The sequence below is a fragment of the Cystoisospora suis genome (assembly GCF_002600585.1).
Source record: "Cystoisospora suis strain Wien I chromosome Unknown contig_1843, whole genome shotgun sequence".
In the NCBI taxonomy this organism is placed as follows: Eukaryota; Apicomplexa; class Conoidasida; order Eucoccidiorida; family Sarcocystidae; genus Cystoisospora; species Cystoisospora suis.
The window spans coordinates 1-13,044 of record NW_027154643.1 but is presented as its reverse complement, the minus strand read 5'-3'; the positions used below and the strand labels follow the sequence as shown (position 1 = coordinate 13,044).

At 52.2% G+C, this 13,044-nt stretch overlaps 1 protein-coding gene across 1 annotated transcript; it reads right to left on the bottom strand.

The window, feature by feature from the left end:
• Positions 1-264: 264 nt before the first annotated feature.
• Positions 265-13,043, bottom strand: CSUI_004088 (importin-beta n-terminal domain-containing protein; the record flags this gene model as incomplete). The annotated part of the gene is made up of 14 exons (XM_068064283.1): positions 11,093-13,043; positions 9,355-10,456; positions 8,686-8,946; positions 7,762-7,968; positions 7,166-7,433; positions 6,167-6,403; positions 5,440-5,530; positions 4,544-4,728; positions 3,874-4,067; positions 3,138-3,214; positions 2,550-2,711; positions 1,952-2,030; positions 994-1,117; positions 265-391 (listed from the first exon to the last, which is right to left on the bottom strand). Exons 1-14 carry the CDS (start codon positions 11,480-11,482, stop codon positions 265-267), a joined length of 3,504 nt encoding a protein of 1,167 aa, XP_067923741.1. The 5' UTR covers positions 11,483-13,043.
• Position 13,044: the final 1 nt, after the last annotated feature.

Below are 13,044 nucleotides of genomic sequence, written 5' to 3'. Positions count from 1 at the left end.
GACGGGCTCAGGTGTGCTGCACATCACTACTGTGCAGCACACCTGAGCCCGTCCGTCTTTGACCGTGCTGGGTAGGCGGCTGCCGGGGAACTGCTCACGAACGACAGCCTCAGCTGACGTCTTCTTATACACAGCGTCGAGTTTCTTCCCGGCCGATCAAACCAATCTCGGTGCATGTACCAACTCTGACAACCGGTCTGAAAACGGGTAATACCGCCCGGGTTCTCACAGGAACAGTTTAACCCGAAGTTGTAGCGACCCGGGTTAAACTATTAGAACCCGCGGAGGTCCCCCAGAGCCGAGAAGATGGTAGCGCATCGACCCTACCTTGTTCTTTCCTTCAAGAGTTGAATCAACATTTGCCATCAGCTCCGTGAAGAAGCCCTGCAGTCTGCAACAAGCAATGTAGGGACACACGGAAGCAGGAAGAGGAACAATAATGAAAGAAAATGCCTCAACGGGTGGAGTCACAACGCTGGGGAACAACAATAGGTTGTCGCTATTCATATACTCCCAGCCGTCTCAGTCAGTCAAAGAACCTCGAACCAGAGAAAATCCTCTCAGCAACATCAGCTCCGTCTAATTTTCCCGCGGTTGCACGGGCCGATTGACCTCTGGAGTGTGACTGCCATCCACGTGTGCAGGAAATGCCGGAGTAGAAAGTACACCAAGCCAAGAGAGCGGCATCCACCGCAGGTCCTGTACATACAAGTGTACTGTTGCCCCCGGTCCTCCCTACGCGCCCTGTCAAGCTCAACGTTGAGAGCACTACGGAACGGTTGGCAAGAAAGCTTAGCGTGTATATTACCGGGCACATGTCTCTGAATACTGACATAATAACTACCTGCTTCGGGAACAGACCCCTGCCCCCGACACACACCCTACTATTCTCAAGTAACACTCAGAGCCTTCTCTCTTCCATCGTAGTAGCTCCGACGTTCTCAACCATGCCCCAAACACATAAAACCTCATCGCAGCTTGGGAAAAGCTCACTTTGTCTTTCGTTCCTCGTTCTGCTGCTCGAGCAGCTGCTCCTTGATGGCAAGGAACTCCTGCTCCTGCAAGAGAATCAGGCCCAATAACGGCCGCGACATGCTCCACACACTGGTAAATTCACCTGCAAGAGAAGACGAAAGGACAGGGAAGATGCGACAGTGACGTCGAAAATTGCATACTCACACCAGAGAGCGGGATCACGCAACACTCAACCATCAGCACCAGACCGCTTACAGATGTGCACACTTCCGCGAAGAGTTCAGCTTGACAGAAGTGCTGAAGCTCAACACGACCTACGCTTTCAGAGAGCTATCTTTCCCTAATTCTGTCCAGGGTGGAGGAGACCTTCCCGTCTATCATGTTTGAGCAACCTGTCAATTCCCTGCGTACGCGCGGGGGTAGTTGTTTCATAGTCACCGTGACTTCCATAGGCCTCCAAAGACCTGCCACGGAACATGAAGTCTCTGTCATCGACTGTGATGAGCATACAAAAACGCCCGTCATGTGCTTGCCCATACGCTCATAAGCAAAAACACAAGTGACAGCTGCTAAAAACTTCAGCTGGACTTCAGCATAAGAGCCAGGCGAGAAGCTTCTGTCTTTGCACGCCGCGGGACAGAGTTTCAGAAGTAAGGGCGCCGTTCTCCCCACCCCTCACAAGGTACGCGGTGCACCGGTGCATCTGGACCTGAAAGGCCATGGTCTGTTCCAGCCTCGGCTCGGGATGTGCCGAACCATCTCACAAACTTCAGCCCGCACTGAGCAAGAGTCGCCAGTTGGTAACAGACTCGTAGCTGGAACTCCTGCTTATCAAAACCCAAGATAGAGACCACTAAAGTACATGCCGCTCGACTACCGCTTCGTTTGCTTGCAGTTGACTGGTCACACCACTCACGGAGGAAGTCCCGTAAGACTTTTCACTGATATTCGAAGGGAAGCTGACCACCGGGCTTACCAGTGATGAGTAGCTGAAACATGAGCTGCAGAACACGTTTGAGACACTGTGGTTGGCACTCCAAAAACATTCGCACTGCCTGCAGACACGCACAAAAGGGCACTCCCGGAAGCCAGACATGTTCAGCGGAGAAAAAATGACGCCCGAGCTCCACTAGGTTGGTGAGAAAGTGCTCTTTGAAACGCTGCGCACACTGACACTGACGCCGACTAGGCAGGCCGCATGCATCGAGTGCACGGCTCCACGACATAGGGAGCCCCAGTTTCACCTCTCGCGCCTGCCATCTGAGTCCCCTTACGTCGCGCGGTGGCGCAAGCCGTCACCCTGGAGCGAACACCGAGAACTCTACGGAACCCGGACAGTCTTTTCTTTAACGGCCCCCTGGAACAGAAAAAAAAATGTTCTCTGGGAGGTTGCCGGACCAATGCACCTCCCTACGCCGGTACATGCATCACACTCACATCCATCGTCAGTGGTCACACACAAGGAAGAATTTGCACCCTGTTCTACCATCCACATGTGCAGCAGAAGAAAGCACACCGTCTGTCCTTCACATAAATGGACTTGCTTCGTCGAGAATCAGAAAAAGAAGGCGTACCTGTCCCTCCGGTTCCGGGCTACTCAGTTTCTGGTAGAAGAAAGTGACGATGTTGTCGATTGTTGAGCAGCACTGCATGGATACTCCAGGCTCAAACGAACACAGGCCGTCCTCCACCGCTCTGATCAACTGGGCTAGTAACGCGGGGGATAACTCCAGAACCTGGCAAACAAGGACATTCAACTCTTATCGGTCATTCAGGAAGGCGAATGCCACTTTAAGTGATCTCTGCCTGACCTCGTAACCCTACGCCGCACCTTGGTGAATGTATTAGTCACTCCACAGTACGTGTCAGTTTCAGAGCATCCTATCGTTACATGGTTTGACTGTACGAATGAATCGCTTGTCCTCTAGCCATGCCGACGGAGATAACATGTTCAGTGTCCAGTCACCACGTCGCCATGATTGACGCGTGCCCAAGTGTATGGGGACCCTCTGACTGGGAGTTCTGATGCGCTGTAACTGAGAATCCAAACGTGCGAGCTTCTGTATGTACTTGGAGGCAGAGAAAGCATCGGAGCGCGTATAACCAGTCTGCATTATGAAAAACTCTGTCCGTTCCATCTCACAAACTTTCAGACCACATACCTGCGGCATGAAATTCTTCGTCGCCAAATCCAGGAAAAGATAGTAGGGTTTTAAGGAGCGGATGTACGCCTGCAAATCTGAAGAACACAGGCGACGCGGTACGACAGCAATAAAACAATCGTCCGAGCAAACCTATGATGTAAGATACGGACATCACCCCACGCAGAGGGTGTTCGACTGAAAGAAGCTGCGAACGCGTCAGCATGTGTCATCGATACCTGCAAGGCTAGGGCCTAATCCAGCAGATTGCGTCGGCTTTATCAGGACACGCCAGAAAATGAAAAAACACGTCGGCTCACCAGGCCGCTGGAGCCCATCTCCACAAGCAATGTACTGACGCACGTCACAGTTGCTTACTGTGCTTACTGTAAGACGCGGAAGAGACCTATTACAAAGTCAACCAAGTTAACTAAATAGATACGCATGCGCGAGCTCCAGCCAAACGGGAGGAGTGCGGCGCTTGGTGTTAGTTACGGTGCCGTCGGAGTAACAGACAGAACAACACATGAGGGAGAGCATCAGAACCACAATAAAGGTGCCTCGTCGTATTTACGCAGATACGCAGACTATCTGGGCACGGTCATCGGCTCATATTTGTCAGGCTGTGCACCCTCCCCAGCAACTTTTTACTGAGGGACTATATGAGCGTACCTCCCCCCCCACAGAACCCATGCAAACTAGCGAGCAGGTCTGCAGTCTACTCTCGCACAGGGGGATTGTAACCCCTCATGATTACCTTCATCCGGTATAGCAAGACACATGCTTAGGCAGAGGTTGAGAGAATTGTTGAGCGTCCCGTCTCCATAAAGATCGAACACCCCGAAGTTGACGTAGTTGCCATTCATCGCGTGACTGAACATCTCTAGCGCCACAGCCAGGCCTTTGTACTTCTCTTTGTACAAATCTCCGAAGTCTTGTTTCTCAAGAATTCTAGGACAGGAAAGAAGAAAGAGAAGATTCCGACAATGTCGCAGTTGGGCTTCTAAGACCGGCAAGCCCTTGAAAGCGGTACTGGCCACTAGAGCTAAACAACAGGAACACTTTCTTCACCACCGACACCGACGACGACCGCCTCCCTTCGACACAGACCATAACCCTCCAGTCGTACTTCCGACTATACTACGAGATACATCCGACGACAGGATTCATTGCACGACACGGAGTTGAACGTACAACTGACCGGCCGCAACGACCGTCCCCTGACGACGCCGGTGCTACTCCTCGTCGCAGTTTGTCAATAAGGAGCGTAGTATTCGGCCCAAAATTGTTCGCTCTTTGCACTCGAACTTGCGCAGTCAGTGGGATGCCTTAAGGAAATTGATACGAAACAATGAAAAGGGATGCAATACACGGCAAGACGTTCATACGGTACTACCTCGCCAAGGCAGCCAGGTCGATGCACTAACCTTTTGCCGTAAGTGACGAGGATAGAAGAAACCTCCTTGAACAGAAGGATGCCGTTGGCGGAAGACTGATCGAAAGAAATCCGCTGGCTCCGGTTGTGAACGAACTCAGCTGTGAACTTGAGCAGCGGCACGATCACTTCAGAATCATCCCACCAGATATCTGCCGCCCAGGTGAAGAGATGGATCTGCGACACGAAAGAACAACGAGCGACAAACTCGCCTGCTACCGGCATGAAGACAGCAACTGACGACCATCTCCTGACAACAATCCGACAAGCGAGACAACGGCGAGTCGCGCATCCTGGCGTAAGACGGCCCAACACGCATACGTCACGAGCTGCGTTGTCACCCCTCCACGAAAGATTCTTCTAGCAGCATCACGACAGGAAAAGCCCTGGATAGCTTCGCGGGCGGCAAACATGTACCTCTAGACCCTACTTTTTGCGTCCCCCGCCGCAGAAGCAAAACAGAAATGAATTATTCCGTATGTGCATTATGACAGTTCAGACCACTACGCACTTTTGCTGCTTCGTAGACCCAACCTCACCCTACTTCTGTCGCGTCTACAGCAGCTCGGTACCAAGCACCGAACTGACCCAAGCACACTCATACAGTAGCCTCAGACATTACTCCCCTCTAACGGTAACAAAAGTCGATGAGAACTCCACTGTCGTTAGCGACTTGAAAAAGGAGACACCACAACGCTAAGACGCCAGCACAGAAGAGGACATTCAGCCGCCCCATAAGACACGACAAAAATCCTTCCGTGCACTTGGTTGCAGGATCTCAAATTCCCGTACTCCGCTACAGATAAACTGGAGAGTGCACTACTCATCCCTCCGCACCCGAGCACGAGAAGCGCTTGGAGAAACAGGAACGATCATCCAACATCTTACCCGACTTTGACCTTGTTGCTTCGGTTTGTTGACGAGCCACGAAAACAGTGTGGCATACGAGTCTACTGTGTTGCAGGCCATGCAGATGCCTCTGAGAAACACAAAAGCAAGAACCGACAGTGAACCCACCAAGATGCTGTGTCACCGCGCTAACACAAAAACACCGACCACGCCTCTTCTGTTGAGCATGACTCCACCCGAGTGAAAATTACAGGAAAAGCACGCCTCTTACACCCAAAAAGGCACTGCAGGACAGAATGCTTCTATGAAGCTGCTGTGTACCGTGCTGGACGCTGCAAAGCCGAAATATCCAGCCTTCGCGTTGCACGTCTTGCTCCTAGATCTATTAAAGAGGCTTCACTGTCGGTACCTGGCGAGACGTCCATAAGGGGACAAAAACCAACGAGAGGAAAAAAAAAAGAATCGGGAGCCAGCCCCATGGAAAGTGAATTAACCAGAGCCCCTGCTCGTTTGACAAGAACTAGACGGCCTGCGACCGTAGAAAAACGACGGCCGGAGTCGTCCAGTCACTATCAAGGCGAAGTATCCCGGCGGTCTCATAAAAGCCCACCACATCGTCTCGGGACAGCACAGTCATCGACATAACCTGTCCCTTCTCCCGACTACAAAGATAAGCGGCCGTTTCTGTATCATGATAAAAAAAGCCATCTCCCTCCCACAGTTGACGCATCTCACAACAAGAAACAAGTGATAGGTGACGGCTCACCTCAGATCTCGAACGAGCCCGATAAGCGGCTGACGGCAATCTGCATTCCGAAGGTTCTGGATAGCGGCTCCCCCTCCTGCCTGCTGCCAAAGTTGATCAAAGACCGTCGCCAGAGGAGCCATAAAAGCTTCAAACTGCTCAGCCGGTGTGCCCCTCCCCTGACTGTTGTTGCTACCCATGCTCAAAAACAGTAACTTCGCAAGCGTGAAATAGTACGTTGTGCGGTATTTGCCATACCTGCAGAGCAGAAGTACAGGCAAGAACACGGAAAACAGTGACGCGCAAAACAAGCCGAAGATTAGATCCAAAAGAAAGCCATCATCTTCACAAAAAAAAAAAGACATCTTTCTCCCACCATCGGACACCCATCATTCAAACACGAGCATTTGTCGCCATCTCACACACGTGGTCTCCCGGTGTCCGCTGAGGGCTTCATTCTAAAAAGGTGCCTGGCTAAAGACCTTCACTGGTTAGTAGAAACGAGGGCCTACGCGCGTGCTCTTCACAAAGCACTGCCCCAGGCCGCCAAGAGTCTGAATGTCGGAAGATTGGACAACATGCTCGACTCTAAAAGAAGCTCATCCACCTTTGAATAGGCGACGCCAAGGAACGGCCACACCTGCAGGCCTGTCTATCTGTAAGGACACCAGAAGGCCGACCAGTAGAGCTCGCTGGTGCCGCAATCCCACGAAGCGATCTAACATCGTCATCCCTGCATGTCACACTGGAGACCATGTTCACGATTCCTGACTGGAACCTTTAATGCGTCGATGGCCAGACCAAACCGAATACTAACATTGCATATCCCGTAATGAAACGCATCTTTCACCAGTCACGACCGCTGGGAAGACAAGACAGGGTAGCAGCGAGTTGTTCGTTGCCCCCAGATCTTGAACGAAAGATTGACACCTGCCTAGCCGAAGTGCCAACCACACAGAACTGCAAGGGCTGCCGTGTCCGGCCAAAGCGACCGAGCCACAGCCTGGTGTGCTGGCTAACCCTCGCATATTTAGAAACTTGAACTCGTCGCTGCGGTGGTGCTGCAGCAGATACTTCGCCGTCGGATTGTTCAGCAAGAGTCTGCCCGATATAATCAAATGAGGCGACCGATCTGTGCAGTGTACAATGTTCATGCCCGAGGCGAGCTCGTGAAAAAGAGCAAGAGTGCGCTTGATCACGTCTTCCATCTCGACACGCTGTTGTAAGTTGAATCCAATCTTCGTCACCAGCAAGCCTAGAACTTCATCGTCGTCGGCCGCCCCTAAGACTGAACGTAGAAGAACAACGACAGCCTGCGACATCCGCGTATGTCCCCTCAGCACTATGCTCGCGTGACAGTGGTTCACTAAAAGCCTAAAACCACATGCCAACAAACGCAGTACGCCGGAAAGATGCACAGGCAAACCAAAGTCAAGACGCACCTAGCCCACAGCAACCCCGTCAACCGTGTCTAACGACACTCCAACAGAGTCCAAGAACGCATGTCTCTTCTCTCGAAACTCAGAAATTCCGATAAAAAGAGTTTCCGGCGGGTCGAAAAATGAGTATTTCGCGCGCCCACAGTGCCAGCACACCGCACGCTTGTCTTTTCTTACTTGCAGCGAAGCGGTCCGGAGACTGAATATTGACGACCTGCTTTGCATGTTCACCTATGTACACCTTGCGAAACTGCTCCAGGAAAAAGAGATACCCAAGTTCCAAACTTTCGGGGGTGTCGGCGAACTTGTTCGTCTCGCCTATAAGCTTGAAGACGAGCTTTGCAAGCTCCGCGTTAACAACGTGTGACGGCCCCTGCGTTTCTTCTGAGACCCACGGCACGGAAGAACGGGACGAGAGGAAAATTCGGCGAAAAGATGCGGGAACCTTGCAGACAGATGACGCAAGATTTCTATGTCCTGCTTCCGGCGGGGGCAAAGGATATACATCAAACGCAATGCTCTACGGCGGAGAAAAAAAAGCTCGCAAATCGAAGTCATCCCCGTCTGCCAGCATACCTTCACACCACATCTCCACAGTCCCGCGATCTGCCATTGACTAAACCGTCGACGGGAGAGGCTGGACGGTCCGGGTTATATGGGAGAGAAAAAAAAGTGTGTTGCACCCCAGAACAACACCACGCAAGGGTAAGCACCGCGCGGTGAAGAACCGACACCCGTACTGATGGATCACCAGCCACAGGTAATTGCTGCTGAGAGACGGAACCTTCACCTTGAAAACACAGAGTCTACACTCACGGCTAACACCCCTACTGGGAGCGAACACGATGAAAAGCCTGCTAAAAACTATCAAGATCGGGGTATCGCATCATGTGCAACGGTTCGCAGGTGTGCTCCCGTCATCGTCGGAGAAAACCGTTCTTGTGCCACACCTCACTCTCCACTAGGTTATACGCATCTCTGGAGATTGGACCATTCGATGTAATAGACAAAACAGAGCGTTTCTCACCACGCCCGTGTACGCCTACAGCCCGAATGTAAAAATTACAGACAGTTGGGCACGGAAGTTTCGTCCGCACTCACCCTCTCCGCACGCCATTGGGACTCGGCCAGTCCAGTGCCCCCCTATCAACGCGCCGACAATGTAGACAAGCCAAGTGATTTTCTCTTGGAAAACCTCACGGGAGATTTGTTTTTGCTCAGCGGCTGTGCGGGTCTCGTGGAACAGCGCCAAAACTTTCGTTGCTGTCTCGCCATACCGGCACCGACCGAGCTGCGTGAGGACCTCAAGCTGCTCGGCTCGGAGTACCTCGTTGTGGAGTGGGTTCTCCAGATCCAAATCATCTTACCGAGAAAAAGAAACACATGATGACAGCAGAAGACATGGACCACTGCTTCAGCAGGGCGCGCGCCGCACTAAGATCTGACAACTCTTGACTGTAATGTTACCGAGTTCAGACTGGCAGCTTCTACGCTTCTTCGACCACACTACTCGATGAATAAACTCCTCACTGTCCTCTGTGGGCGACGGCTGAAAACGAGGGGTCAGAAAACAAAAGCTTAGTGAAGTAAGCAAAAACAATGCATTGAAATGATGACAACGCATAGCCGGTACCTCGAGGCGATGCTGAGCACTTACACCTCTTCTGTCTGAAAAAGTGAAAGATGCAATCACAGCATACTGGCAGCTTCCTTAGCGTTCCAAACCCGGCGAGTGGCTGTCAGCTTCTCGCCGCTTTTGACTTTTCTCACCTCCGCCTGCTGAAGCCACGGCCTCGGCTAGCTGCATGCGACTCAGAATGAAGGCCGTGGTGATGCGCTGAATGTACACGTCGAGCTCTCGGGGAACAGTGTTTCTGAAGAAAAGGAGGGGCGAAACCATATGAGCCCACACTCCAAGAAGATAGTGTTTGCTGTTGGGGAGCCTCCTCCAATCTTCAAGGCTCGCAATGGTGAACTGGAAAAGCTTTGCAGTCCAGTCTGCAAATGCTTTGGACGTACACAGCTCACTCAACTGGTTTGCCGCATTGACTTTCCCTAAAAGCCTACAGAATTCGTGATAGCACATGTCGTTGTGAAGGCCAAGGCCTTTGTCAATCACCCGAGCCGTCCCCACAATCAACTGACTCATACACTCGGCCCTTTCCGAGTCTTTGGGGAAGAAAGACCGTCTCAAGGCGGCCACTAAGACCAAACTCGACAAGCACAGATGTGCACAGTCTATCCGAAGCTGATGAGGCGATGAAGGGGCAAATGCAGATGAAGCAGGTGAATCCCCTACGCCTGCTGCAGCTCCTCTGTTGCACCCTGGTGTCGTAGAAGAGGAGTTTATTAAAGTTGTGCCCCCCACGTCGTCAGCAACAACACCCGAAGGAGTTGTCGACCCTCCTCCCCCAGCCGGAAGCACCAGCAAACCACCCTCACGGCTCGTCCAGCATAGTTCATACAGGTCAAAAAGAGTCTTCGGGAACGCTTCGTCGCGCAGCATACTCCACGACTGTGGCAACATGACCGTCGCCTGCTCGTCTGTCGTATCGTCGGGTATGGTACCCAAAAAGTCGAAGGAAAGACAGTTGTGTGTCAACTGAAGCACTTGCTTCAGCAGACGCGTTTCCTCTTGTGCATTCGGAACTCGAATGGCACCGGCGTGAAACTGTTGCAGCGTCTGCACCGCCACTTTGAAGATATCGAGGAGAGCAGAGTCTCTGAACGAGAAGGCCGTTCGACGGTGCCTTGCCATTTGTCGACCAATCTGAGGCTGCATCTCCTGTGTCAGCTCCGTATAAATCGAAAGCCCCACGACCCAGTGTGCCGTAGAGGCCGTCAGGAACTGATTCACCTGCTCCACAACTTTCTGAACGGACAAAAATCAGCAGCAAGGAGAGAAAAAAGAAGCCTGTAAGACAGTTACTTACCACTGCCTCGTGCCACAAAAATGAAGCGGGAGTGCGTCACGAAGTGACAAGTTGGGTCACAGAACTGTGCTGCACCCTCAACAGTCGAGAAGAGCCCTCACGCGACACAGGGACAGCTGAGATGAAGTTATTGACCTAGACTCATATGCGCACAAAAGAATATACCCGTACGAGCACACGCAAAATTTGACAAGTTTTTATAGGAACACATCGGCCTGCACACCACCGCGGCTCGTTAGAGCCACTGGCCAAGAGCCTTCAAGAGACGCCTGCGTGCTGGCGAGCGGGAAATTTACGTCTTTCTGCTACAGAGCAGTCCGCGAAAGTCCGCGCATACATGACACAGAAAGAAGGGGTTCCAGGGACGTGCCTCATGATGTCTCCTGTGCAGACTATACATCCATTCACTTGTGTGTTAGTTTTTAAGGACGTGAGGATTAGCCGACTAAGACAAAAAAAGGTATTGACCAATACAGGGTCAAAAGCGGTCGCGAAAAGAACCCGGTGTGATGTACACTGATGCCCGAACTGCTGAAATTACGTCGCCGTGCAACACGTGTCAAACTGCGGTTCACCTGATTAGCAAGGTTCTCCAGCCAAGAGAGCTTGATAATACGGCAAAGTAGACGGACAAAATGGCCCAAGATTTCTGGAGCATTCTGAAGCAGGTCCGGGCCTCGTTGGTAGAGATAGTTTAAAACGAAGTTGCGGGTATCCTGTTTAAGAGGATCCGCGATCTGACTCCAGTGCTTGGTAAAGAGGTTTGTTAATCCAGCTGCCGCAAAAAGAAGGGCCTGAAGGTTGTTAGACTTCGCGAGAATCACTTGCAACCGAGGGACGTTTGCCGGATTGCTCGCCAACGGCAGGAGAACCTGATGCGCCTCATTCTGTTCGCTCTTACTACCACCCCCATAGAAAGCCTGGCAAAGCAGCTCAAGCTGCTGCACCTGTGTAACCTCGTCCATCTTCCCACAAAGTTGCGGCGAATATAAGTGACGACGTGTTACAGAGAAAGATTAGGAATCGAGAAGAGCAAAAGGGCACTATATAGAGTTTGGGAGAGACAGGACAACGCGCAACTGTAGAGAGGATTTGTGACAAATGCGACAGGAGATGAAGGAAAACCGAGGGAAAGGGGAAGGTGCAGGATACTGAGCCCAGCGTGCAATTGGTACGAAGACAAGGATGGAAACCAACACGGCTGCTTGAACCGCAGATACAGAAGGGTCCCGACCCAGTATCTGAAAAAGAGCTAGACAAATGAACGAAGCAAGGCCGCTCCACAGATATTTTGGTGTGCTACCGTCGGTGTCGGGAAGTAGGACACATGCATGATCACATTACAAGGAAGGGAAGACTGCCGAAGAAAGACGTCTCTCGCCCAGCCCCACCATCTTCCTGGTCACTTCATCTAACCAGGACGTAGCAAACCGTCGCGAACCGTCTCCTTTCAACTGCCCCGTGTTCCAACTGGTCCTCATCTCTTCTTCCTCGTGACGAACAGCAAAAAATGTCAAGCGCGTGTAAGGCAACGAGATCACGGACAAAAAACACCAACAGAACGAGAATACAGAGCAGACGGCGGAGACAGCGGTAAAGAAGATGCTGTGGAGCAGCCCTGTCAGAGCTATTTCCAACTTGCACGCTATGTGACAGAGCCCCTGATGCGTCAAGAGGCTACAACGGCTTGGCCAATGCAGCAACTGCAGAGACGAGAGGAAACTACCACGCCGCGGAAAGGGGTAGTCCAATGCGAGACTAGCGTCCCGGACACGGATACAGATCTGAAACCTCGAAATGTCGCGGCCAGACTGGTACCGAAGGAGTCACACAGCCTCAACCCGCGACGGGCACCAAAACCCCTCGAAACACCAATGAAATTATGCGGCGTCCTCGCCACCTGCGAAACGACTAACTAGAAACAACTGATCAGCCGCATAGACCCCCTTGTTTGAGTGACACGCTAGTAACATCCTACGCCGCCTCGTAAGCCGGAGCCGGAAAAAAAGACTACGTGCCCACGACCTCCGCGCAGATGGTGAGCACGTAGGCCTTCGCTTGTATATGCAGGGGCAAGAATGAAACTACACTGGCGCCCACCGAGGGAGTACAAGGAACATCCGCGGCGGGTTGACGGGTCTGGGGGGGTTAACGGAGAGACACGGTACGCCTTGAAAAGCAGCGCACAGCCAGGGCGCACACCAAACAAGCGAAACAGATCGCCGAAGAGCTGAGACGAAAGACTGGGAGGAAAGGAAACGAGAACGCGCCGGGTACCTCCACCTTAGAAGAAGTGCGCTCGCCAACGAGTGGCAACCTTGGCAACTACGGCGCGCGATAGCGATGACGGAGAACCAGGCACCATCAAGACGGACGGTGAAGAAGAACAAAAGATGCAAGCTCTTTACCGATGACACACTCTCGTACACTCGGGCCTCCTCGTTTGGACACACAAGCAGCACTTGCGACGTCACGGCGTAGGAACTTCGCGCAAACGGAATGAACACGATGTACACGAAGAGCTAAA